Consider the following 27,122-nt stretch of genomic DNA (forward strand, 5'->3'; position numbering starts at 1 on the left):
TAATCGGTCTGAAAAACTTTTGAAATTTATCTGTTTATTAGTTGAGGTCGTACTATAGTCGATCGATCGATCGTTTAGTAGTTAGTTCGAGACGACCTTTTGAAAAAATTATCTTTTCGTTTGATTGGGTCGAAATCATATTCTTCTCAATCGGCTTTCAACAGTGAGCTTAGGACAACTTTTGAAAAATCTCCAAAATTTATAATTAAATTTATAATTTTGAAAGATATGAGTATGATTTGAAAATTTATAAATTAAAATTTTAATTATTTTAGCAGGAAACATGTTCAAAATCTAAAATAAAAATTAATATTTTAACCCTATTTAATAATATTTGATTTTTAATGATTTAAAATCAAATTTATAAACACAAATCTCACGTACATCCTTTTATTTTAATGATAATTTGAGGTCAATGTCGAATGCGTGTCATACACTCTGAAACTTTAATACTCATTGGACATATATAAGGCATGTGACGCTCGTTCCATAGATATGTGGTAGGCACTAATGGTATAAAGTCTCGACATTTGTTAGATACCCTATTAAATAGACACGTCTATAGAACAACAGAAACGTTTGGTAATATTTAAAAAAAAATATATATATATATTAATGGTTTTTTTTTTTTTTGAAAGTCGATGAATTAAAGATAAAAATATTTGTTGAAATTTTAAAAATATTTAAATGTATTAATGAATTTATGGATATTAATGAGATATTTAAAAAAAAATACAAATAATTTTAATAACAATAATAAAAAAATAAAATTTAAATTATTTTTTTAGAAGATATATATATATATATATCAAGAGAAAGTATATAATGTTAATTATTTTTAATTTTTTTTTAATGAAAATGTTTTTGTTGACCGCCTTTGACCTGCGATTCGCGGCAGGTCTTAAACCCTATAAACCCTTTTCCCACTATGAACACACTCTTGTTTATCTCTTCGCTCTAAACGAAAACTCTCCTTTCGATTTTTGATGCCGTGAAGATGTTTCGTCCTCCAGCGGCTTCTTCACAACAGGTAATTCGGATTATTCGATGTTTTTTTTCGATCAATTTCTCTTATCCACTCGTTTTAATTCGTTCATCTTTTCAATCAATAGTTACCCAATTCATCTCTCGCGAATTCCGCCAATGGGCTTCAAAATCCCATTCAAATTCAACCCCAAAACCAGGCTCCTTTCTGCAATCCCAACGCTCACTTGAACAATCTCCATGGAAATCCTGTTCCAAACATGCCGCCTCCCATGTTTCAACCAGGATTAATGATGAATTTGCAAAACCCTCTCATGGCGTTGCCTAATAATCCACTTGGTGCTTCCCCGTTTGCTCCCGGACATATGGGATTTGCAAATTCTGCTGCTAATTTTCCGGCTCAGGGGCAGTTCAATATGGTGCCGAATGTGAATCAGATGAATATGAACTCGTGTTTGCCTCTAGCGCAGTTTTTTGGGCAGAATATGCCCAATTTGGTTCAGCAATTGACTCAGAATATGGGATTATCTAATGGGCAGTTCTGTTTGCCGTTTCAAAATATGAATCAACATGTAATTCCTGGACAGATGTTGAATATGTCGTCGCAAGTTCCTTCTCATGCTTCATATGGTGCTCCAAATCAACAAGCTGTTCCAATGCCTTTTCAGAATCCTGCCCTCTCTACAATTCAGCCTTTTGGTGTCAATCAGGCAATGCACCCTGTTAACCAAAATCCCCAAAACTTCATTCCACAAGCAATGGGTGGTGCTGGATCAAATCAATTGCCGGGTTCGGCTCCACCGTTGCAAGGGAACTCGACTATGCCGTTTAACTCTCCGACGCAACCACAACAAGCCAGGAACCTGCAGTCACCTGCTTTCGTTGGTTCACAGGTTATTGTTCATTATCCTATACAAAAATACCTTACTTGGATTGTTGTGTATTTGATTGAATGTGGAAAATTTCTCAGCCAGAGAGTGTGAAAGATGGTATGAAGTTTAAGAGATAGTTTAGTCCTAATATTTGCACGAGTTCCTGAGAACCTATCGATTCTCTTGACTTCAAAATGTCCACGTTTTCCATTGTAATTAACTCAAATCGAGATGCCTTTCGTTTTTCTTTTCTATTTCCTAGTAGTTTTTGAAAAGGAATACTTAGTTTATAAATGCATCCGTTTATATATTTGTATTTAGTTTTTCTTTTCTCTATGATCAGTGTTCTAGAAATAGTTCATTTGTCAAAAGATTATTCCCAAGGTTTAAAGATCATTATTTGATCAATTGTCTAATTGTTGTTGATTATTACAGGGGAATTCTTCAATAAGTGATGGTGGAAATGGATCAAATTCCTTCTCAAATAATTTAGCTCACAGGAATTTCACGAGGAACTCAAACAAAGGGTATATACTATGCCAATTGTTCAATCTTTTTCTCTCTCGTTATTTAACTTAAAAGAGTTCAATTCGAGGGCCTGTTTTTCTCAACCAACTCATATATTGTAGATTTCAGAAGCATCAAGCTCATCATATGAAAAATGAAAAGAAAAAGTTTGGGGTTCCTGGCGGACCGAAAGGAAAAGGTTTGTGGTTTCATTCACGCAGATTATTGCAAAGTTTAATTCTATACCCTCTTTGAGGGATGGAGATGATCACATACATACAAAGGATTATATAAAAATGAAAGGAATAAATAGGAAGAAAAGACTATGGATGTAGAATTTTTGGCTTCAATTGGTTCTTGAAATTTTCTGATGTAGAGATTTGATTACTACGACCTATTTAACTTCGTTTTCTAATTGACCATTGTTTTTTAGCTTGCTGAAATATGACTGTTCATTATTTTTTTTNTTTTTTTTTTTTTTTTTTTTTTTTTTTTTTTTTTTTTTTTTTTTTTTTTTTTTTTTTTTTTTGAAGTTTTAGAGTCTGTATTCTACGTCAGGGCTGCTCGAAAATCTTATTTTTTTTTTTTTAACTTTACTTGGGATCAAATATAGATTCAGAATCTATCCTAAATTTAGGCCTTCTTCTTCTTCTTTTTATTTTAAATTTTCCCCTCAAATATGTCTCTACTTTAGGCAGAGAATTGATGATTATGGTGCAGATAGAACTTTCTGTCCTGTGATTTACTATGGTTTGTTTCTCGTCATTTACGAAGCATGATTAATAGAGAGTGTATACAGGTTTTCACAATGAGAGGAGGAACAAATTTGGTGGTGCTAACTCCACAGAACATGTGAAAGACCAGAAGAGGTGATACTTTCTTTTTCTTGTGTTAATGTTTCATATTAAGGCCCCATTTGTTGACAATTTGATTTTCGAAAATTAAGCTTATAAATACCGCTTCCACCCATAAGTTTCTAGGTTTTGTTATCAAGTTTTTTCTACCAATGTTTTAAAAAACCAAACCAAGTTTTGAAAACTAAGAAAAGTAGTCTTCAAGTACTTATTTTGTGTTCTGAAAGTTGCAATCTGTTCTTGTTAAGTTAAAACTCATCTGTTGTAGCTCCCTTTCTCATATTCAGTTTATATTTTTCTCAAGATCTCTTTCTTTGGTCTATACGGATCAAGAAATCCTGCAATGGCGTGAAGCACGCCGGAAGAATTTCCCGTCATCAACCAACATACAGAAGGTTTGACTTACTTCCCTATCTCGCTGCAAGTTACGGTCTAGTGTGCGTCCAATCTTATGTTTAATCAAGTTACCAATGTGCTGATAATTTACGTTCCTCCAGAAACTCACCGAAAAGCAATCCGACTGCACAGTGGTTGATAAGGAGGCTCAGCTTTTGCGACAAGTACGTATCTCACGTTTCCCTTTCCTTTTCGTCCTTTCTCCTCTTTTGTTCTCTCTTTTAAAAGCCAGTGAGTTGGCACAATCTTTCCTTATAGATATAAATATCCATTTTAGAAGCTGGTTCTGTTTAAGAAATGTAGTTTTTGGATTGAAAGGAACATTAGTATCTTTTGGAATGTAGAGACATCGAGCAGGAGGTTTCGGAGGTGGCTATGTTTAATACTCCTTGTCGATGTCGGTCGTTGGACCGTTTTGCAATCGTGATCTCGATTTTGTTCTGCTGGATTGAAGTTATCTTTTATAGTTAGGATTGGACTTCCTTTTTGTTGGAGCTTGTGTTCTGTTCTTTCATCTTTCTCAAGAAAACGCAGTTTCTTACCCCAAAAGAGTTATAGATTTTGAATATAGAGAACAGTTTTCTAAGTTTAGAAAGAGATGGTTGCAGAAGACGTCGAGTGGCTTAACACAACGACAAAATGGTAACATGATTCACACGGTGGCTATATATACTTGTGTCGTAAAAATGTGAACATGATTAGGCAACCGACGCTAGAATATTCACGACTAAGTAGGGTGAAAAAAATGTTTGCAGGAACTAAAAGAGATTTTAGCAAAGCAGGCTGAATTAGGAGTGGAAGTAGCAGAAATACCACAAGAATACCTTTCATATTCAGAGAAATGTGACGATAATAAACGACACGGAGATCTATCGACAATGGGAGAGGAAGCAGAAGGAGCCTCAACAGGGAAAGAAAAAGCTCGAAACAGGTTCAACAAGAGGCGAAGACCTGAGAAAAAGAACCGTTCGAGAAAGAAAGAAAAACCCGATAAGCATTTATCAAACAAGTCACCATTAAAGAAGAGAGAGCCAACATTATACCAGAAGCTGTTGAGAGCAGATGTTAAGAGAGACAAGAGCCATATGTTACAAGCTTTGAGATTCATGGTGATGAATTCTTTCTTCAATGAATGGCCCAATAAACCCTTGAACTTTCCTTCAGTCATTGTCAAAGAGAGTGGAAGTGAGATCAAGGTGGTTGATGAGAAGTCTCTATCTACTGGGAGCTTCAATCTCCAAGAGACCAACAGTTCAATGGTTGAAAACACTGGTAGTCATGGCATTGCCAGCGATAACGAAAGCGACGATGACAATAGCGATAACGATGAGAAGTTCAAAGGAGATGGAATACCGATACTCGAAGAGGAAGAAGGTGAAATTATCGATTAATGTCGGGCCTCTATTGTGCGCTCTGGTTTCATTTGGAGTACTATGAAAAGAATTCTTGTTTTGGTGCAGGCTTTGAAGATAGGTAAAAGCTTGTATCTATTAAATCAATGAAAGCATTCTCTTTTCTTGGGGATGCTCAATGGAAAGAAGTACCCCAAAAGTGTCATTTTGATTTGGTCTTTCGAGTTATTACATCCGAAGTTGTTTAGTTTAGAGAGTTAAGTAATCTCTATTGATCTAATGTCTGTGTTTATGTTTGTTTCTTGTCGTTCTGTATATAATCTAATTGTGTGTTTGTTCTGCTGTTTGGTTTACCGAAAAGTAGGAAGATTCGAACCTTTTACCTTATTTGTTAGAAGAGAAGTAATCCGTCCAAATCTGTCTTCTAATTTTATAGATCTTAAAAAAGATGGGTTGGGAGTACGAGTAGAGTAGCATATATGATTGTCTTTTTTGTATGGTGTCGGTTTTGAGCCGAAGTGAACTATGTTCAATGAAACACCTCATGGTGAGCCGAAGTCCAAATCGTCATTTTTTTTTAATGAAACACCTCAAATCAATTCTTATACGAAACAAAAAAGTATTTGAATTTTTTATTAGGAATTCTCTCAAATTTCCATAGTACATGAACCCGATCAAAATATACCATCAACTTACGTTTTTCAAGTTTCTCTCCCTTCACTTCCACCCTGGCTCTCGCCGACGAGCACGGCTCACCATGGCCATTGCCTATCATCAACATCCATCACCATTTTCTCTAATAACATCACTCATTGCATTGTCGTTGTCATCACACTCAAAACGTTAATATGAAGTTTTATTGAGTCAAGTCAATATATTATAGTACATAAAATTTCACATACATCACACTCAAAACGTCAATATATATATTTTAATGATAAATAAAATATTATTATTTTGATATCAAATTTATTATAAAATATTATTATTTTGATCTCAAATTTATTATTATCAAAGTACAACCCATGTGGTTCATAAATGAAAATGGTGGTAACAAATTAATATTTAATAAATGATAAGTATAAAAATAATTACAAAGTTAAAATAAATATTTTAAAATTTGAGAAATTTTAATTTGATACTAACATTTTTATTATTTTAGTTATTGAACTTTCAAAAATAAATATTTTAGGTCTAATTTTATTTTATTTCATTAAAGATATATTTCTATTTTATATCTAATTTGAAAAACATGTATCTAAATTATTTAAATAGTTAGATCTAATAACAAATTCATCTAGTCAAAGTCAACTCCCACCTAAAATAACGGTCTTAAAATATTTTTAATTAAAAATATATGAAGAAGAATATTAAAGTTTTATTTAATCTAATTTAATATTTAATCTAAATTATCTTGAAATAACCATCAAATTTTTATTTTTAAAACCGTTATTAAAAATTAAATAATAATGTAATAAAGGGTGGAAAAAAAATTAGTCTTCTATTTTCTTTTTTTTGTAGGTTCCTTTACATTAGATAGGTTAGGTAGGAAAATAATTCAAACATATGATTTTGTTCGATAATAAATAATTTACCAAAACTAAATTAATATTAAATGGATCAAATTATTTTTTTTTTAAATTATTTGATATGTACCTAAAATATTAGGTTAAGTTGATACGTATATAAATAAATATGTTTACTTCTTTAAAAATAATGGGTTGAGTCAGTTCAAGTTTAGACATTTTTAGATCGAATTAATTATTTGCATACAATATTAAGTTAAGTTGGTTCGAGTTATTTTTTTTAATAATTATTTATTTTTAAATATTAAATTAAAATTTACCATTCAAATTCAATTTGAAAATTACCTTTTAAAACTGGTAGGTACTAAATTCATAATTTAACCTATAATATCTATATTTATTTATTTATTTTTGTATAATATATTTATGCTTGTTTTATTAATATATATATTTTTAAATCAAGTTTCAATTAGTTTATTAAAATATTTGCATCGATTAAATCATAATTCAACCNAAAAAAAAAAAAAAAAAAAAAAAAAAAAAAAAAAAAAAAAAAAAAAAAAAAAAACTCTATGCTATTGACAATTAATAAGTGACGTAGAAATGTTACTAACGATAATTAATAAATGATATAACACATAACTAATATAGACATGCACTGTATATATATTTTTCTTTTATTTATTTATTTTTTACCATTTTTTTTTATATTTATATGAATTAAATTATTTTTATTATTAAATTTAAAAATAGTAGTTCAAATTTATTGAATGATTAATTATGTCACATTTTTGTATAAATAAAATTTACTAATTCCTCGAAAGTTGAAAAATGTGACGTGAAAAGTCAAATATTTGAGGTGAGAGAATAATTTAACTATTATATTTTAATTGCCAACTACTCTTTATCAACCTCGACATATTATTGGATTGAATAAATATTAAAATATAAACGAGAATGATATTATTATTATTGTTCGGTTAATTATTATTTGATTATATATTTTTAAATAATTTAAAAATAATTATCAAATCATTATTATAAAAATAAAAAATTGATTCACGTAAGTTTTAAGATAATAATAAAAATTTAATCAACTAACAAATCGATACAAATAACACAAATTATGTTAAAAAAATTATTTAAATTATTAAAATTCAAATTATAATATTTAATTAGAAATTATTAAATATTCATTAACGTGTAATAATTATNAAAAAAAAAAAAAAAAAAAAAAAAACAGAGGTGGAGCAGTTATATAGGGGTTGAAACGATATACATGACCATTTATTTATTATTTATTTTCTTTTTATAATTTTAATTGATATTAATTATCTGAAAAGTAGATAATTTGATATTTCATTTTCGTTGTGACCTTTATGGAATGGGACGGAGACGGAAAAGTCTTCCTCATCCCGGTATCACTCTTGTGTAGTGATATCCACGACTAAATTTTTCGTTTATTTTTGCGAGGACTGCGATAAAGATTCCCGAGAACTTTTCCCACAAAACTATTAAAGAATGTAAAACATATTTTATATTATTTTTATAATTTAAACGGAGCGTGTTAGATAAGACTTCAATTATAATATGAAAAGTCGATAATTTAATGTTCTACTCTCGCATGGTAATGTCGGGCAGAGAAAAGAAAATCTTCCTTATCCCCACTATTACTCTCACATAATCACGTAACTAAATTCATTATTTATTTTTGGAGGTATAGACAAGGATTCTCGAGATTTTTTTTTCCTCAATTTTATATTATTTTTATAATTTAAATGGAGTGTGTTACATAATACATCAATTATCGTATCAAAAGTCGATAATTCTCGCATAATTCTCGCATAATACATCAATTTCTTATCTATTTGTACGAGAGTTGAGACAACGATCTCGAGAATTTTTTCCACAAGACCATTAAAAACATTTAAAACATATTTCATAATTTAAAAAAAAATAAAAATATAATATAATATTCATATTTAAAAAATATTTAGTTATTTAGTAAGCACTAACTACATATAAAATATAAATATACAATCAATTAATTTTGATAATAATAGGTGAGAGAAATTACGAAAATGCCCTTCTAGAGAGAGAAATCTCTTCTCACTACTCTCCGTTCCACCTCATTCAGAGTTAAATAAAATTTCTGCTCGAAATATTAATATAATTAAATTTATAAAAATTATCGACTTTAGTTTATAAATTTAATTAGTGATTTTGTTTGGTCACATTTAGGATAAATTTATAATTAGCTAAGTTTTTTTTTTATTAAATTATAAAAATAAAAAATGTTTGTGAGATAAAATTTAATAGCATCCTACTATTTTAAGGCCTAAAAAGTAAAAGATTATGATTATATTTGTTGACATTAAATATGAATTAATAAATATAATTTTTAATAATAAATGAAAAAGCTTTATATTTTAATAAATTTAATTAAAACTTAAAATTTAATAAGAAGCAGTCCTTCTAGAATCATCTGCCCACCGCGGGAAATATATTTTTTAAAAAAATAATAATTTTGAAAATTCTTAGAAATTAAAAAATATATATATATATTTTTTTTTTGTTTTGTTTTCTTTTGATTTATTTTTATTTAATTTTTGATTTGGCGGATCTATTTTGCTGTCGCCACCCATTACGACTTCGCCCCGTTTCTTGCGACGATCGTCTTTCACATTCTCTTTCTATCACTAGACTCTCTCTCTCTCTCTCTCCTCATTTCTCTCTCTAGAACTCCAAGATGGGTTTGACCTTTTTCTATTATACTTCCTTCTTCTCTTCTTCCCCTCTTATACGCTTCGCCAACTACCATTTTTGCTCAAGAAATTTGCCCATTTGGCTGCAGACTTGGCCTATTTCTTGTTCTTGTTCGTACATTCACTGTTGTTTCCTCTGTGATTCTCTGTTGATCGAGAGAGCACGTTTTGTGTTAGTGCGAGCTTTTACTCTACTTTTGACTTCCGTTACTGCATTTCTGTTGGATTTTGGATTTGGGTTTCGTGTGTTCTATAGCGTTTGATTGAGTTTCTGGTGGAGTTTTGAACTTGGGATTTCGAGTTGTTTTTCTGAGTTTTGTTGTTGTGGTTTGATTGGAGTTTTTGCAATCTGTGGATTTCGTGAATGCGTTGATGCTTGAGATTCTATCGGAGATTTGAATTTGGGATTCTCGTTTTCTGTATTGGTTTAGTGTTTTCGTAGCTCGTTTGGGAATTCATGAATGCGTTGGTGATTGAATTTGTGGTGTTAATTCGGAGTCCTCTGATTGCTAAATCATGGCGACAGAGCGACCGCTATTGATTATATCTCCAAGAACGCCAAACACTATCTCTCACGATTTGCAGAAACCAGAGCCGAACCGACTTGGATTGTTCTTCGCCATGGATACTCCAAATCCTAATGAGAACTCGGCGAGTACCGAACTGGATCATCGCTCATTCTCGCGGCGAAGTCAATCGAAGTCCTCAATTCGTGAAGTCGGTTCCAGTGATTTTGGATCGAGGCCTGTTCGTCATGGGTCTCGAGGTGCCGATTCTGAAGCATTGAGCATATCACAGAAGGAAATCAGTGACGAAGATGCGAGGTTAATATACATCGATGATCCCGAAAAGACGAACCAAACGTTTGAATTCGCTAGAAATTCGATTCGCACCGGCAAGTATTCTATTCTCACTTTTCTGCCCAGGAATCTGTTTGAACAATTTCATAGAATTGCTTATATCTATTTCCTTGTTATTGCTGTTCTTAATCAACTTCCCCAGCTTGCCGTTTTTGGTCGCACTGTCTCCATTTTGCCTTTAGCTTTTGTTCTGCTAGTTACTGCTGTTAAAGATGCATATGAGGATTGGAGAAGGCATCGTTCTGATAAAATTGAGAACAATAGGTTAGCTTCAGTTTTAGTAGATGGTCAGTTTCAAATGAAGAAATGGAAGCATATAAGAGTTGGTGAGATCATTAAGATTAGTGCAAATGATACCATTCCTTGTGACATGGTGCTTCTTTCTACCAGTGATTCTACAGGGGTTGCATATTTGCAGACACTGAATTTGGATGGGGAATCGAATTTGAAAACGCGGTATGCGAAACAGGAGACGATGTCGAAAATGCCCGACAAGGAGAAGATTATTGGGTTGATTAAATGTGAGAAACCCAATAGGAATATCTATGGATTTCAGGCTAATATGGAGATCGATGGGAAACGTCTTTCTCTTGGACCTCCAAACATAGTTCTTCGTGGCTGTGAGCTCAAGAATACGAGCTGGGCTGTTGGCGTTTCGGTTTATGCTGGCCGTGAGACGAAAGCCATGCTTAACAGTTCTGGAGCTCCATCGAAACGAAGCCGACTCGAGACTCGTATGAATGTAGAGATTGTTATGCTGTCTTTATTTCTCATTGCTTTGTGTACTGTTGTTTGTGTTTTGGCTGCAGTTTGGTTCATCAGAAACAGGGAAGATTTGGACATTTTGCCTTTTTTCAGAGATAAGGACTTCTCAAAGGACCCACCTGAAACTTATAATTACTATGGATGGGGATTGGAGGCGTTTTTTGTATTCCTCATGTCAGTCATTGTGTTTCAGATTATGATCCCCATTTCATTATACATTTCAATGGAGCTTGTTCGTGTCGGTCAGGCTTATTTTATGATTCAAGACACGCAAATGTATGATGAAACATCGAATTCGAGATTTCAATGCCGGGCTTTGAACATAAATGAGGATTTAGGACAAATAAAGTATGTGTTTTCGGACAAAACGGGTACCCTTACTGAGAATAAGATGGAGTTTCGATGTGCAAGCATCTGGGGAGTCGATTATGGAGGTGAAAGTACTGATACGCTCGACGAGCAGATCGGATACTCCGTTCGAGGTTAGCAGTCTTGTTGATTTATCTTTTTTATCCAAGTCTTCTAGCTTATCTTTTGATCCCTTATGTTGCAGTGAATGGAAAGGTTTTGAGACCAAAATTGATGGTGAAAACTGATCCTGAGCTTCTACAGTTATCGAAAAGTGGAAAGCACACTAAGAATGGAAGATATATTCATGATTTCTTCCTTGCATTAGCTGCTTGCAATACCATTGTTCCTCTCATTACCAAAACTTGTGATCCTTCAGTGCAATTGATTGACTACCAAGGGGAGTCTCCAGATGAACAGGCATTGGTTTATGCTGCAGCAGCATATGGTTTTATGCTAATCGAACGAACTTCTGGCCATATAGTTATTGATATACATGGTGAAAAACAAAGGTAAATCATGCTCTTGCTTTGGTTACTCTATGCTTTAACATTGAAGCTCCTTGATTTTTATCCCGCAACTATTTGCCCTGTGATTTTTCTGAAGAACAAAGAGCTCACCGTTTTTGTAACAGTCCAACCTGCTAGTAGATATTGTCCTCTTTGGCTTTTCTCTCGAAGTTTTTAAAATGCGTCTGCTAGAGAGAGGTTTCCACACCCTTATTAAGAATGCTTCGTTTCTCTCTCCAACCGATGTGAGATCTCACAATCCACCTCCCTTTGTGGCCCAACTTCCTCGCTGACACACCGTCTAGTGTTTGTCTCTGATACCAATTAATTACATCTCGAGCCCACCGCTACCGGATATTGTCCTCTTTGGGCTTTCTTTTCAAGGTTTTTGAAACGTGTCAGCTAGGGAGAGGTTTTCACACCCTTATAAAGAATGCTTTGTTCCTCTCTCCAACCGGGATGAGATCTCACAATCCACCTCCCTTTGGGGCTTAGTGCCCTCACTGACACACCGTTCGATGTCTGTCTCTAACACCATTTGTAACATCCCAAGCCCACCGTTAACAAATATTGCCTCTTTGGGCTTTCCCTATAGGTTTTTAAAACGCGTCTACTGGGGAGAGGTTTCCACACCCTTATAGAGAATGCTTCGTTCCTCTCTCCAACCGTCATGGGATCTCACAGTTTTTCCTCTTCCACTCTTTTTATGCTTCTTTCTAAATCTCTTTAATATTTGCTTGCAGGTATAATGTTTTGGGAATACACGAGTTCGATAGCGACAGGAAGCGGATGTCGGTGATATTGGGGTGTCCAGATATGACCTTTAAAGTATTTGTAAAAGGTGCTGATAATTCCATGTTCAAGGTGGCATGTGAAAACCTGAACATGGATATCATTCAGGTGACTAAAGCTCATCTGTATTCATACTCATCAAAGGGTCTCAGAACACTGGTTATTGGGATGAAAGAACTCAGTTCCTTTGACTTTGATAAATGGCACTCGCTGTTTGAGGAAGCAAGTACCGCTTTGATTGGCAGGGCTGCTAAGCTTCGCAAGGTTGCCAGCAACATAGAAAACAATCTCTTGATATTAGGAGCCTCAGGCATTGAAGATAAGTTACAAAAAGGTGTGCCAGAAGCCATAGAAGCTTTAAGAACTGCAGGAATTAAAGTATGGGTTTTGACTGGAGACAAGCAAGAAACTGCCATATCAATAGGTTACTCCTCAAAGCTCTTGACAAACAAGATGACCCAAGTTATAATTAACGACAACTCGGTAGAATCGTGCAAAAGGAGGTTAGAAGATGCAATAATCATGTCGAAGAAGCTTGCTGCTACCTCAGGCGTTGCACTGGATAATGAAAGAAGTACTGAAGTTGTAAGGACTTCTGTTGCTTTGATCATTGATGGCAGCAGACTCGTTCATATTCTCGACGGTAAACTCGAAGAACAGGTAAATGCGTATAAACCTGCAAACTCTGTACGCTCTTGAATGTTTAAAGCCTTACTTAACTCACTCGTGTTTCAGCTTTTCCAACTCGCTTGCAACTGTTCGGTTGTGTTATGTTGTCGAGTCGCCCCATTGCAAAAGGCTGGAATTGTTGCTCTCGTCAAGAGAAGGACTTCTGATATGACACTTGCCATTGGTGATGGTAATTCTCAATGTCTTTGTTTTCTAGTTTTCCTTTTTATCTTCTTTGTAACAGCTCAAGTCCACTAGTAGTACATATTGCCCGTTGTAGCTCGTTACCTATCGCTCTTAGTCTCACGATTTTAAAATGCGTATGTTAGGGAGAGGTTTCTACACTCTTATAAGAAATGCTTTGTTTCCCTCTCCAACACACGTGGGATCTCACATTCAACCCCCCTTAGGGGTCCAGTGTCCTCTCCGGCACACTGTCCAGTGTCTGGTTCTGATACCATTTGTAATAGCTCAAGCCCACCGCTAGTAGATATTGTCCGCTTTAACCCGTTACCTATCGTCGTCAGCCTCACGGTTCTAAAACGTGTATGTTAGGGAGAAGTTTCTACGCCCTTATAAGAAACGTTTTGTTCTCCTCTCCAACCGCTATGGGATCTCACAATCTCTCTCCTTTTCAAACCTATATTTCTCAACACGTATCAAATTCTTCGAATGTTTGGTCATAGAATTTGTGCTTGTTAAATCGTTTTGTAGGCGCAAATGACGTCTCCATGATCCAAAAGGCAGATGTGGGCGTCGGCATCAGTGGTCTAGAGGGTCGACAAGCTGTCATGGCGTCGGATTTTGCCATGGGGCAATTTCGATTCTTGGTTCCTCTTCTATTGGTCCATGGACATTGGAATTACCAGCGGATGGGCTACATGATCTTGTACAACTTCTACAGAAATGCAGTATTTGTGCTTGTTCTGTTTTGGTGAGTAGCTTGAATAAGATTTGTCCTATAAGTTGTACAACTTTGTTCTTGAGTTCTAAGAACATACAAGTTTCCTAATACTTTAACTTCTTGTAGATCATTACAAACTTCTGATATTTTCATGTATTCGTTCGTGTAGGTACGTGCTCTTTACGGGTTACTCGTTGACGACGGCGATCAACCAATGGAGCAGTGTGCTGTACTCTATAATCTATACTTGTTTGCCCACTATTGTTGTTGGTATTCTTGACAAGGACCTGGGAAGAAGGACTCTTCTTAGGTCCCCTCAACTATATGGGGCTGGCCATAGACAGGAGAGCTACAACTCTGGGTTGTTTTGGTTAACAATGGTTGACACTGTGTGGCAAAGCATTGCTATTTTCTTCATCCCCCTCTTTGCATTTTGGGCTACCCCCGTCGACATCTCGGGCCTTGGAGATCTCTGGCTACTCGCCACGGTCATTGTCGTCAACTTGCACTTGGCAATGGACGTGGTTCGATGGTATACTCTCACCCATGCTGTGATCTGGGGATCCACACTCGCAACTGTCATTTGTGTCATTGTTCTTGATTCGATATTGTCACTTCCCGGTTTCTGGTACGTGATAGAATCCTATTTTGTAGCGTTTAATCATTCTCCAACTTCGACCATTCTATATGATATAAGATATTAAGTGAACGACTCTTATGCAACTTTGGCAGGGCGATATATCACGTGGCGGGCACGGCCTCGTTTTGGCTATGTTTGTTATCTATCGTCGTAGTAGCACTACTTCCCCGTCTTGTCGTAAAATACCTTTATCAATGTTACTGGCCATGTGACATCCAGATAGCAAGAGAGGAGGATAAATTTGGAAGGACAAGCGAGGTGGGAGCTGTACAAACAGAGATGGTGCCAGTTCTCAGCAATCCTTCACAACTTTGACACTTTAAAGTTTTGTAATTCTCTTCATGTAAAGAAAAATCCCACAATTCTTTAGGCTGCTTCACAATAATTCTCCAGTTGCCATCCAAAGGATAGGAAATGTAATATAATTTTTTTAAAAAAATAATTTAATTTTATTATTATTATTTTTTTGTTCGTTTATTTAGGGTAGCCCATAATGTCGTTTGCCCTCTCGAGGCTGGATGTTGGTAGAGCCTACTATGAGGATCCCGTATCTAACAACCCAACCTAAAAAAGGCTTTATCTAAGTTGGAATTACGATGACTATCGCTCATCAGCTCCTCTATCACTAGGTCACCAATTTCCTTGACCTTTTGATATTGGGCTGGTGTCAGCCTCCGTACGTGGTCTTACGGTGGCGAAGTCAAAGCAATACTAATCGAGCAGCCGCCCAAGAGTCTCGCCTAAACGTCCAATTCTTGTCGAAATCTGGTAAGAGATCTAGCAGTTTTGAGAATTTTCGGGCTAAAACAATCATTTTTAGAAAGTCAAAAGGATAAAAATAGATATTCATAAAAATTTATGGACCAAAAAAGTAAATATTTAAAAGTTTAGATACTAAAATGCAATAATCTTTTTCCGAATTAGGATTAAATTATGAAATTTTAGATTTTTTTTATTTTATTTTAATAAATATATAAAAATTTAGACTGCCGTCCCCCTCTGGAACTCCGTCAAAATTCCGTCAGGGGTTTTGACCGAAATGCCCCTCCGAATGAAGGGCTTCATCAGGGTTTAACACCTCTCCTAGGGTTTCTCTGTACAGATCAATTCTTCATCAGCTCTGAAAATCAATGGCGACCGGATTAATGAAGCTTACCACGTTCGTCTTTCGGTCTTCTCTCGTCCACCGGCAATGGCACCAGTCCTCGTCATTTTCTCGTCTCGGTGTTCAGGAATATCTCCAGGTCACTTTGCATTTCAATTTTGGTCTTTGTTTTACTCTACTAGTTCTGTTTCTGACTGTCGAGTACTTGCTCGATCAGTGAATACAATCGCTCTTGGTTCGGCCGGGACTTTAATTTAGCTACGATGCACAAGATTACATTATACTAATGTGATTTTTTCTGCGGTCTTTTAAGTATAAATTTGATTGTTCATAATGATAAAATGCCGAATTTGACGTCTCGAGTCGTTTCAATCATGTGGAAATCAGTGTAAAAGAAAATGTGTAAGATATGGAGGTTACTTCTGCTGTGTTACAGAGTACAGGGTTTTTTAATTTTTTTTTTCAAAGCAAAAAGAATCAAAGAACAATCTAATAATCAAAATGGACTCCCTTGAATGTTACAGTATATAATATTTAGTTCCTTGAAAGAAAAGTAGAAAAGAACTTGTCTGCAGATAATGGCATCGGATCATATGCAAATATATGCGTCATTTTTGGCCTCTTGTAGTGAAGTGATCAATATGCTTCTTCTTTCTCTCAATTTCAAGTTCAATATAGAAACCGTTTGCCTTATCTGTATGTGCTAATTAGGGAGTTTTTTTATTCTTTTCTTTTTTTTTTCCTTCTGTAGGACAGTGTTCTGATCAACACAATGACTTTGGAATTTTAACTTTAGAATGAACTTAAGAGTGTGATATAAATCCCGTTTTAGTCAGCTCACTCCATGCAACGGCCCAATTCCACCGCTAGCAGATATTGTCCTCTTTAGGCTTTCCCTCAAGGCTTTAAAACGCGGGGAATGTTTCCATACCCTTATAAATGGTGTTTTGTTTTCCTCCCCAACCAATGTGGGACATCACACTCCAGCTCTTGTTTCTTCCTAAGATGCTTGTCGAGGTTCTTTGGAAAGACAAATATCCTAATAACTAAAAAAATAAGGTAAGGTGTTTCTTCTCCTTCAAAAAAGAAAAATGTGCAGCGTTCTTTTCGGCAGCTTTTTTTTTTTTTTTAAGGTTTTGTGTACAAATGAGATCATACAAACTAAAAAACCCTTCACAAGCTTTCAGTTCGACACCATAGAATTATTATTATTTTTGTTTATTATTATCTTTTTAATTGGTGCAGCTGCTTGGTGAACTGAAGCCCGGCATTGCCGAGCAATCTGTTGGGTACGTGTGCGATAGTCCTAAGGTGCAATAAGTCTTTCATGTTGGATGCTGATTTTTAGTTATTGTTTCTTTTAGCATTCATTGAATCATGGATGCCTGATTTTATTATTCATCAAATTTGCAGGCTGCACTTGGAGCTAATGGTTGGTTTTATTTACATTTATTATTCTTGAACATGTTTATTCTGCCATGTTTTTTTTTTTTTGTTTAGTTATTTCCCCTGCAGGGGTGGGGGTGAGTTTGCAAAATGAGAAGTTTTTAAATTTGTGTGGATGATTGAATGATTACTTGTGTAACTAGAGTTAATTAAAGCTGTATCCTTCCAAATTGCTTCTGGATAGTGGTTCATAACTCGCTCAAAGCTTCCCCCGAGAGATCTATTATTTTTTTAGTTCAAGGTTCACATATCTTATAGTGGGTTTGACACATTTGATCTGGTTCTTGTATATCTTATATGATGCTATTATGCCCCATATGTGACAATTACTTGAAGGAGTACAAAGGAATTTTCAAATTGTCTAATATTGTTATTGATTACCATGCGAAAAATGAGTTTCTAGGGGCTTGATGCTTTCAGCAATTAGTCTACTAGTAACCCAATCATTGGTCTCTCTCGCTTGGGACGGTGGCTGTTGGACGTCCATTTCTTGCAGTTAACCTTTCCATATTACATTCTTGTGTAGGTATGGCTGTTTTATCTAGACGGCAGGATGCACGGGGATCTGGTGTCAACTTTTCAACATTAGTTGTCACCAGTAGATGTGATACAACAGCTGGAGTGCCGTGCTTTGCTAGATTTATGTCATCAAAATCTTCAGAGCAACGTGGACAAAGCTCATCTCAGGTTTGTGTTCAAATTTGAGTTTGTTTACCATTGAAAGGGAGCTCTGGGTTTCTCTGGGTTCAATTTCTGAGGAAGCCTCTTCGACTGGGTCTAGATGCGGGTGTCTCAAATATATGTATCGTCAAATGATCATGAAGATGACTGACTAGCCGTGTCATCTGAGAAAAAATGATCATCTCTTATAAATCTTAGATCTAATAAAGCAAGGTCATGGGGATAATTAGAATATGCAATGAAAATTTAAGTTATTGTTAAACATTATTGAGTGAATTTCTGTAATGTTTACTAATATATGAGTGAAAAGAAGTCAAGTAATTGTTTGGTTTCTTTTTTATCTGAATAATTGCATTGTACGTTACCAAAATTAACTTCAACTAGGCATGCGTCTCATTGGGATGTTGGTAAAAATTGAATCCGACTTAACTGAGTGTTGCCATACATGCCTTTTATTAATTTCTTGCATGCATTCTAATTTATCGGTGTTCGCCTGGTGATGTCACAACTAGTTATTGATCACTGAGGAGTTCATAAACCTGAATTTTCCCTTGATTTTGTTATCAGAGCAAAAAAGAAATATCAACAGTGGAGGATCCATTTGATGCTCCAACATATAATATACCAGAGAAGCCTGTTACATTTGCAGAGGGAGCTTCCTACAGTTTTATCATCCTTGCAGGGCTTGGAGTTGCTGCAGCTGCCGGATATGCAGTTTTTAAGGAGCTTATATTTCAACCAAAAGAGTAACAATCAACTTACATTTAGATTAATGTTATAAACGTTTGCTTAGAATCATAATTCAAATACCTTGTGGTTTCCTCTACTTGGTGACTCTGATATGCAAATTTGTTTGCTTAGGTATAAGATCTTTGACAAGGCTCTTAAAAGGATTCAAGATGACAGCCAGGTTAGTGAAATTAACCATGAACTTTTGTGTTTTGTATGTGTTCGTGTTAAAGAAACAAAATCCATTAAAGACAAACATGTCTATGAGAACAAAGACACCAAATTTAACTTAACAAACGCAACCAAGGCACAATTACATCTGCAAAAAGACCAAATGGCCGGAAAAGATAAACTAGGAACCTAGCAAGAAAACAAAAACTAGTCCTGCAAGTGACTAAGAGGAACTAACCAAACTACAGCAGATTCTCAGGTAATCACCAACCAAGAGAACCACATAGAGGACCTCTTCCACTTTAATTGAAGGAGGTACTCTTTAGATGGACCTATCTTTTCTCCACCTACTATGGATTTGATATAGTTCATGTTTTTTCAGCACCGTGTTCGGAATTGAAAAAGTAATGTGCCATTATGCAGCATCTTAAATATTTCTTGCACCTTAATTGAGTCAGAATAAGATGAATTTCACATCATGTCTTTTAGAGATGCAGGAACATAATATATAGACACAGATAGGTATACTTATGTCAGTGTTCAAATGTTTTAATAGATTGGTTTTTCTATTCTGTCAGGTTAAGGTAAGGATTGGTTCCCCTATAACTGGCTATGGCCAAGAAACTAGAAATCGGGCTGCTCGACAACGTATCCCTAACAGGGTATGGACCGATGAAGATGGTGTCGAGCGAGTAGAGGTAGATAATTCATGACTTAAATTGTGATAAGTTTTTCCTGTTGTGGTAAAAACAATTTCCCCTTCTCATTAGAAATTAGCAAATAAAATTTTGTACAGGTGAATTTTTATATCCGTGGGCCCCATGGAGGTGGGAAAGTTTATACTGAGATGTTCAAGGATCAAGTGGAGAAGCAGTGGAAGTTCACATACTTGATTGTGGAGGTGAAATCTTCTCCTCCAGTTCAATTGATCCTAGAATCTTATATGCCTGCCTGACTTTGGGGCACAACCAATTCGTTCAATATTTTGTATGCAATTCTACGCAGTTTTAGAATCATCATCTCATGTTTATAATATTTCTCCTTCCTCTTCCCACATTTTAAACTGTCAATTTGGTTAGGCCAACTTTTTCAAGTTCATTATTTATGATTTCCTCCTACTCATAGCGAGAGAGTGTTCTATTCCAATAAATAATACCTAATTCAACTTACTTCCACTTGGTCTACCTCGCTATGGGTGGGGTTATGCACTTGTTATCTATATCGGATTTTAGGTTTACTTACGACTTTAGTCTCTGTAATTTTGACTTCAAATACCTTTTTTGATCAATGTATTTTGAGAAATGACCCTTTTGATTTCTTTTTCATTCTTATATTCCTTTTCCAATAATAATAATAATAAATAGTATGATGTTAAATTCACTAAATTTCTTAAGTTGAAAAAGTTATCGACCAAAATGAACCAAAACAGAAATCAAGGAAATGAATCAAAACAAATTGTGTGACTATTACCATTATTTTTTTTAGACATACAAGTTTGATTGGCTTTGGTGAATCGAACAATGACATGTGAACTAGATAATGTGATGGTTGGAGAGAACAAAACACTCTTTATCTTTATAAGTGTGTGGAGACCTTCCCCTAACATATTTGTTTTAAAGCCTCGAGGGGAAATCCGAAAGGGAAAGCCTAAAGAGGACAATATCTGCTAGCGGTAGATCTGGGCCATTGCAAATGGTATCAGAGCCAGACACTGGACTATGTGCTAGCGAGAAGTTTGTTCCCCAAAAGGGGTAGACACAAGACGGTGTGCTAGTAAGGACGCTAGGCCCCAAAGAGGGGTGGATTTGGCAGGGATCCCACATCGATTGGAGAAAAGAAAGAATGTCAACAGGGGGTGGTGGATTGTGATATCCCACATTGGTTGGGGAGGAGAACATAATGGTGTGGAAACCTTCCCCGAGCAAACCCGTTCTAAAGTCTTAAGGGGAGACCCAAAAGGAAAAAGCCCAAAGCGGACAATATCTACTAGCGATGGATCTAGCGATAAGATATGATAATATAATGTGAAATTGCATATTGGCACTTGAGAAATAAAATTCATAAGATGCTTTACAAGTTCATGAAATGAGTTGGATATAAGTACCATTTTCCTTTTAAGGCATTTCTGGGGTTGGTGGATCTTGGCTGATCTGATTCTGGTCTCTGCTTGAACCCTGAACTTGTCCTGCAAAATGCAAATTCCAAAGAATATCTTCTACTGAAGGTCTATCTGCTGGCTTCTCATGGAGGCATCTTAGGCATATTTCCATCATCGTCTTAAGCGAATCGTCCGAGCATCCCTTGCGTATTGCTGGATCCGCGATGCTCTTTCGAGCTATCTCGTCTGTTTTTAGGCTTACCTGCAACTGATAATAGGAATGGAAACCAAATTCCCTTGTTCAGCTTCAAGGGGTACTTTTCAACCTGTTCTTAAAAGTGATTCTGAGATGGAAAATGTACTCACAAGATCTCTTGAAACATGAACTTCGTTTTGGGATGTGATTTGTCTTCCCAGAATGATTTCCAGTAAAATCGCTCCTATGTCATAGACATCATTTTTATCTCTGTGATTTACTCTGTAAACACACACAACGTTGAAAACATTCTAAGTTATATGGTACTCTACATAATTCAGTACTCTGTAAATAGGTAACCAAATTATTCTTTAGAAGATAAATTTTCGCTTCGTTTTGGTTAAATTACAAGTTTAGTCATAAAAATCTTTGAATTAGATAAGAATGTAAAATAAGTATCTGAACTTTATATGTCCATTAGATTTAAAATTAAATTTGATGTCAATACTAACCTAGATTCATGAATTTTTAAAAAAATATTGAAGACTTATTATACACAAATTTAAAAGTTTAAAAACTTATTAGATACTTTAAATTTTGATGATTTATTAGACACAAGTAAAAAATTTATGGATCTCTATCCGATACTCCTTAAAGTTCCGACTAAACTAGATAGTTCAGACACTAAATTTAATCTTTTCCAAACAAATATTTTGCAAAATAAAATAAAAGTCTTACCCCATTGCTTGGCGCTTCCCTTTAGTACCAGTGGATGAAACACCTGAAGTCATCTGAAACCCAAAACAAATATCTATCAATTAAATTCATTTTGAGAGATTATTATGCAAACACATAAGATTTTGTTTTCCTTTCTGTATCATAAATCATACCATTCCACCATGTTCAACAACAATAGGCAAATTGTAACAACTGATCTTCACATGGAGATCTTGATCTAGCAAAATATCTGTAATCTTCAAACTGTTTGAGCATACACCAGGCACAATTCCTGTGTGTAGGAACTGAACTCCCTTCACCGTTTCGATAGCAGCCGATATTCTTTTCGTCCAAGAAAGCTTTTGCCCTTGTAGCCCTGCAGAATCAAGTCTTTTCAAAACTTATGTCCATTAACACAAAAGTTTACTCTCTACTGAATCATATGCACCTTCAGTACACACAAGTTACAGCAATCCTCTATAGATATGCCATGAAAAATCATTTTACCTGATACATGGCTTCTTAGTGTCCCATATTGATAGTACTCGAATATAAGGAATACCCTGCTGATGGTTAAACCGTCTGGAAGGAACTCATAGCAGTGTCCAAGAGCACTGATCAAATGAGTATGTCGCAGTTTAGATATCAACTCCAACTTATGCGTGAAGGTTTGAGGGGTTTGCCGCCTTCTCAAAGCTAAACTCCTAATCGTCACCACACTGCCATCTGTAAACACTCCTTTGAATATCTGTTATTGTCAAGAGTGAGACTTTGTTTGTAAAACTATTTTTCAGTTTCGTATAGTAGCAGATTAATATGCAACAGTAATAGTTGCACAAATTTATTCTGGAAGCTATGCGCTCCGAGTCGCAGAAAATCAAGAAGCTACCACGAAAAGTTAGAAATTTAATGCCTCCTTATGGGCACTGGTCATAATTTTTTTTGTAATAATGAGCTTAGTCTTGTTCTTTTGGAATGGAGTTCATTTATGTAGTTTCAGACCACTTCCCTTTTTGTGTGGGGCTTGATTTTTTTTGTATGCCCTTATATATATATAACCATTTATCTTATTGAAAGTGTGGTTTCTTGCCCAAAACAAAGATAATAATAATAAGTCTTTTCTGAAGTACTCACTTTCAAACATGTATTTTGAGAACAAAAATGTATAGAGAAAAGTCAATGGGATGTAAGATTGGACAGCGTAAACTAAGAGAGATATGGCAAGTGCTGAACAATGAAAATATATTAGATGTAAACAGATACCTGGCCATCCGGACTTTCGCTTATCAAAGTCGAAGCATCGAAGTTGTTGGTAGCCTCTTTAAGTTCATCCAAACTGAAAGTTCGATAAGGAGGAAGACTAGTTCCCAGCTTCATTGTCTGAGATATATGCTCTGCTAGCACATGGTGGATTTATACAAGGATGTATTAAAATCATAACTCACAATACATTCCTAGTGAAAATTAACAAAACTTGGTAGAAAAGAAAAGTGATCCAAATAGAAGTGATTACTTCTCAATTCTTTTGCTTTAATAAGGTCGAACCAGTTCAAGAAATCATCAACTAGAAAGAAAAAGAAGACGTTTATCTTACTGGCATCATACAGCTGCTTGGCCGTATCTGTTACGGATGAATTTTCTGTTATAAACCTTGTTGAAGGTTCTTTAACAACACCCATTTTGTATGTCCTTCTCATCGTCAAGAACATCAGAGCAAAAACTATAATTCCAGCAACACTTCCTCCTAAAATTCTTAAGAAAGTCATTACCCCGCGAGGAGGTTGCCTATGCTCCCGATTATGAGGCCTAATACTCACTGCCAAAGCTTCATTGTGACAGAACTTTAAAGGGTGCTGTTTTTGGTCTTGATTTGACAAGCAATTTCCAGCATAAATGATATCACCGTTCTTGGACTCCAATTGCTGAAGACAGGCGGGCAAGTCTCCTATCAAGAGATTCGAGGATAGATTGGCAAAAGTAAGATCACTATTGCAAGATGTGTTCTGTAAAAGCAGCCCAGTTAATCTGTTTCCCCCAATATTCAGATACTTGATCGAAGGAAGTGCCAAAAGCGATGCCAGAAACGGCCCAACAAGTTTATTAGAAGATATGTCCACCTTTTCAAGGTGATACAAGAAGCCTAACTCAGCTGGGATACCCGAGCGAAATGTGTTGTTTTTTAGAACAAGTATACTCAACCTCTTTGGTAATTTAGGAAACTGGGGTCCCAGAAGATTGTCTCCCAACTCAAGAACTTGCAAGTTCGTTAAATTGGTGAGGTCTGGGACGTTCCCAGAAAGAGAATTTCTTGAGAGAGTGAGAATTCGAAGACTCCACATATGCGTAATGGAATCTGGCAAGGACCCATTAAAAGAATTGTTCTGTAAACTCAGAGTAGTCAAGACTGGTAGGGAACCAATCCAACTAGGAATGTTACCACTGAAACAGTTGCCGTCAAGATTGATACACTGTAGGCTTTTCAAAGAAGAAAGTACCTCCGGGATGGAGCCATGTAGGGAATTTAAGCTTAAGTTGAGTATTTCAAGAGAAAAAATGTCACCAACAGTTGGAGGCAATGGACCCTCAAGACCCAGAGAAACCAGAGAAAGAACCTTCAAGTTGAGAAACTGGGAAAATGTGGAAAACAAGAGATCAATCGAAGTATTTTCTGGAAATGTGGGGCGCCCAACAACATCACCAACAATGTGGAGCTGGGTTATATCATCCTCATAGCACACTATTGTAAGAGATGGTGTGGATTCAATGTCACAAAAGTCTGTGACATTGTCAAAGCTGGTTAGAGCTTGAGGGTAGTTTAAAAGTTGCAGGATTTGCAAAAGGGATTGGGATTGAGAAGGTGGAAGCTGAGTAGAAAGATGAAAAGAGAGCAAAAACAAGAACAGAAGAAGATGGAAATGGCATGCTGCTTTAAGTTTTGCCATTAAAGCTTTATGACGGAAAGTGGCTGCTCTTCGGTTGAACAGTCTAGAATAGACCAAATAAGTTACAGTGTGCAGAAAGAAGCTGAAAACTCCATTAAGTAGATGAAACTCTCTCTCTCTCTCTCTTCAGGTTTTTTGATGGTAATAGATATTCAACTTCTTAAAGAACGCCACTAGAAGAAGTATAGTGGCTGCAGTAAAACAGAAAGCATTAACATCAATCAGTGCTTTTTTCCCCTTTCCCAAGGGATTAGAATCTAGACATTGCCTACACATTGCTTAACTTAAATTAAAACGGCTTAGTACTCCACCACAATCAATACACTGAATAAAATAAAATGCCTTTGAGTTGCTCGGTGGATACGAAAACACCATGCATCTAAATATCATTCTCTCAAATAAATATATTCTTTCAGGCAGGCAAGTATCTTAGTTACCATCACCATATTTTATAGTTAATTATCTATTAAACAGTTTAAACAGTTTAAAGGATCTCTATTCTAACCATATTTTTGAAACGTTTTTAAAAAGTGAACGATAACCTTGCAACTTTTGAAATAATAAAGATATTAAAAAAGAAAAAATTGGCTATAATCTAGAGAAAAAAAATCATATAATCAAGATTTAATACAGTTGGCAGGTAGAAAAATCCAATTTAGTGACAAAATTATATCTATATTCCGACAAAATCTATGACGTATAACATAAGACAAACAGATTTTATAGATAAAATAACATAAATTATCAAAGATGATGGCAGGAACAATCTCCACAATTATGATGCTAATCAATGCATTTCTTGATAGAGATTGAAAAGATAAAATTTTAAAAGGAAAGAAATAAGTATCCAGAGATAGATTTAAGCATAATCAAGTATACATAAAACTCAGAATTCTCATAAATTTATCCATGAAAAATACATAAAAATATGTTCATAGGCTTTTTGTCTCGAAGTAGAACTGTATCCTATTTCCTTGATTGTATGATTAATTGATTAATGTATGTTAGCCGTATTTTGGGAAAAAAGAAACATTAATTATTCCACCAAAGTAATGTTATCGCCATAATGGTCACACTTTAACCAAATACATTCCTGCTTAAGCTTCTAAATTTCCAACCTAATTAATGTCAGATAGAGTAGTAATTTATTTGAAGGCTAAAATTGCACCACTTGAAGTACAATTTAATAAGTCCATAATTAAAATTCAAACTTAAGGTTAAAATTGATTTTTTTTCATTAAAGTAGATGCTAATTTATACTTTAAAAGATATCTATTAAACTTTGCCTCTAAGGTAAAAAATATCTTTGTTTCTTCTTGCAATAAATATTTCAAAACTTTATTGAAATAGAAATCTATTAGAATATTCTACAAAATTTATAATTTAGAATAATATGGCAGCCACTCAAAATAGAAACTGAGAGTCAAATACCGTCACACTCATACATGTTCCAATTTCATACCCAAGAAAAACTTAAATGATTTCTGAAACATTAATGAAACCTCAAAATTAATAATTATAACTTTTAACAAACATAGGTATTTTTTATTTTTTTTTTTTGTAATTTAGCGTACAATAAAATAGAATGAAAGTGAAAGCTAAAGTTCAAATCTAATTTTTGCACATATACGTACAAATCTACATACAGTACACACATTCATATAACACTGTTAGAATCAAAAGCATGTGGTTCACGGGGAGCACAGATGCTGAGCAAAAATAGGCATTTTAGGCTGACAAATCAAACAATCAAAAAGGGCTTCTATTGTATAAAGCACTTTTGGAATCTAACCAAAACATTTTGGAATACGATACAAACAACAGAAGCCTCTCATTTCATCTCATATTTTCAGCTCTTAGCAACAGACTCAGATTTGGGCCCCTCAAGTCTTAGAGTCACGGGTGAATCTTTATTGGAGCACTGTTTGGAATTTTATTCAATGATTGAGAATTTTTAATGGGATTCATTTTTTATCTCACTAAATACATACTGTTTCAATAAAATAAGAAATAACAATTTTTTTTTTTCAAGAGTAGAGAATTTAAGTATAGGAGATTTCGTGTTTGCCGTCTTTGGGTTCCTTTTTCTTCTTTTTGTCTTTTATCTCAGAATTTGGAATTGGGCAAATGTTTCCTCACGTGAGGCTTCTCTTTTCTCTTTTATACAACTTTCCATTTGAGAGAAATTCGACTCTCAAATACTCAAACGGCTGATATGGTGGGTGGGTTTTGTTTATTAGGTTAAATACAAATTTAATTTCAAACACGACTTATTAGGTTAAATATTTGTTTTG

General features: G+C 34.9%; 4 protein-coding genes across 5 annotated transcripts; 3 read left to right on the forward strand and 1 right to left on the reverse strand.

The window, feature by feature from the left end:
- The first annotated feature begins 922 nt into the window (after positions 1-922).
- Positions 923-5,352, forward strand: LOC111808573. The gene is made up of 8 exons (XM_023694655.1): positions 923-1,030; positions 1,113-1,877; positions 2,292-2,383; positions 2,486-2,562; positions 3,163-3,232; positions 3,522-3,612; positions 3,715-3,777; positions 4,369-5,352. The coding sequence occupies exons 1-8, from the start codon at positions 998-1,000 to the stop codon at positions 5,002-5,004; spliced, it is 1,827 nt and encodes a 608-aa protein (XP_023550423.1). The 5' UTR covers positions 923-997; the 3' UTR covers positions 5,005-5,352.
- A 3,795-nt stretch (positions 5,353-9,147) lies between these two features.
- On the forward strand, positions 9,148-15,151 carry LOC111808566 (phospholipid-transporting ATPase 1-like). Of its 2 annotated transcripts, XM_023694648.1 has the most exons (8): positions 9,148-10,380; positions 10,507-11,363; positions 11,435-11,741; positions 12,482-13,190; positions 13,266-13,389; positions 13,914-14,133; positions 14,273-14,731; positions 14,836-15,151. In XM_023694648.1, exons 1-8 carry the CDS (start codon positions 9,773-9,775, stop codon positions 15,056-15,058), a joined length of 3,507 nt encoding a protein of 1,168 aa, XP_023550416.1. In that variant the 5' UTR covers positions 9,148-9,772; the 3' UTR covers positions 15,059-15,151. The 2 variants fall into 2 exon arrangements, with proteins under 2 accessions (XP_023550416.1, XP_023550415.1); XM_023694647.1 differs by having other exon boundaries at positions 9,148-11,363.
- A 674-nt stretch (positions 15,152-15,825) lies between these two features.
- Positions 15,826-19,991, forward strand: LOC111808585 (probable mitochondrial import inner membrane translocase subunit TIM21). Its single transcript, XM_023694674.1, has 8 exons — positions 15,826-15,987; positions 17,094-17,159; positions 17,262-17,280; positions 17,821-17,981; positions 18,543-18,721; positions 18,837-18,885; positions 19,454-19,573; positions 19,672-19,991. The coding sequence occupies exons 1-8, from the start codon at positions 15,874-15,876 to the stop codon at positions 19,828-19,830; spliced, it is 867 nt and encodes a 288-aa protein (XP_023550442.1). The 5' UTR covers positions 15,826-15,873; the 3' UTR covers positions 19,831-19,991.
- An 895-nt stretch (positions 19,992-20,886) lies between these two features.
- LOC111808571 (probable inactive leucine-rich repeat receptor-like protein kinase At3g03770) lies at positions 20,887-25,234 on the reverse strand. The gene is made up of 7 exons (XM_023694653.1): positions 23,481-25,234; positions 23,150-23,280; positions 22,394-22,634; positions 22,060-22,262; positions 21,908-21,960; positions 21,340-21,451; positions 20,887-21,241 (listed from the first exon to the last, which is right to left on the reverse strand). The coding sequence occupies exons 1-7, from the start codon at positions 24,826-24,828 to the stop codon at positions 20,990-20,992; spliced, it is 2,340 nt and encodes a 779-aa protein (XP_023550421.1). The 5' UTR covers positions 24,829-25,234; the 3' UTR covers positions 20,887-20,989.
- Positions 25,235-27,122: the final 1,888 nt, after the last annotated feature.

The sequence above is a fragment of the Cucurbita pepo genome, chromosome LG13, assembly GCF_002806865.2.
Source record: "Cucurbita pepo subsp. pepo cultivar mu-cu-16 chromosome LG13, ASM280686v2, whole genome shotgun sequence".
In the NCBI taxonomy this organism is placed as follows: Eukaryota; Viridiplantae; Streptophyta; class Magnoliopsida; order Cucurbitales; family Cucurbitaceae; genus Cucurbita; species Cucurbita pepo.

Coding starts and splice junctions, on each gene's coding strand:
- LOC111808573 (XM_023694655.1), top strand. CDS start 998: ATGTTTCGTCCTCCAGCGGCTTCTTCACAACAG. Junction 2,563..3,162: donor TGGCGGACCGAAAGGAAAAG/GTTTGTGGTTTC, acceptor GAGTGTATACAG/GTTTTCACAATGAGAGGAGG. Junction 3,233..3,521: donor CATGTGAAAGACCAGAAGAG/GTGATACTTTCT, acceptor ATTTTTCTCAAG/ATCTCTTTCTTTGGTCTATA.
- LOC111808566 (XM_023694647.1), top strand. CDS start 9,773: ATGGCGACAGAGCGACCGCTATTGATTATATCTCCAAGAACGCCAAAC. Junction 11,364..11,434: donor GATCGGATACTCCGTTCGAG/GTTAGCAGTCTT, acceptor CTTATGTTGCAG/TGAATGGAAAGGTTTTGAGA. Junction 14,732..14,835: donor TTGTCACTTCCCGGTTTCTG/GTACGTGATAGA, acceptor CAACTTTGGCAG/GGCGATATATCACGTGGCGG.
- LOC111808585 (XM_023694674.1), top strand. CDS start 15,874: ATGGCGACCGGATTAATGAAGCTTACCACGTTCGTCTTTCGGTCTTCT. Junction 18,722..18,836: donor CTTATATTTCAACCAAAAGA/GTAACAATCAAC, acceptor TTGTTTGCTTAG/GTATAAGATCTTTGACAAGG. Junction 18,886..19,453: donor GGATTCAAGATGACAGCCAG/GTTAGTGAAATT, acceptor CTATTCTGTCAG/GTTAAGGTAAGGATTGGTTC.
- LOC111808571 (XM_023694653.1), bottom strand. CDS start 24,828: ATGGCAAAACTTAAAGCAGCATGCCATTTCCATCTTCTTCTGTTCTTG. Junction 23,281..23,480: donor CAAGCAGCTGTATGATGCCA/GTAAGATAAACG, acceptor ATGTGCTAGCAG/AGCATATATCTCAGACAATG. Junction 21,961..22,059: donor TTGTTGAACATGGTGGAATG/GTATGATTTATG, acceptor TTTGGGTTTCAG/ATGACTTCAGGTGTTTCATC.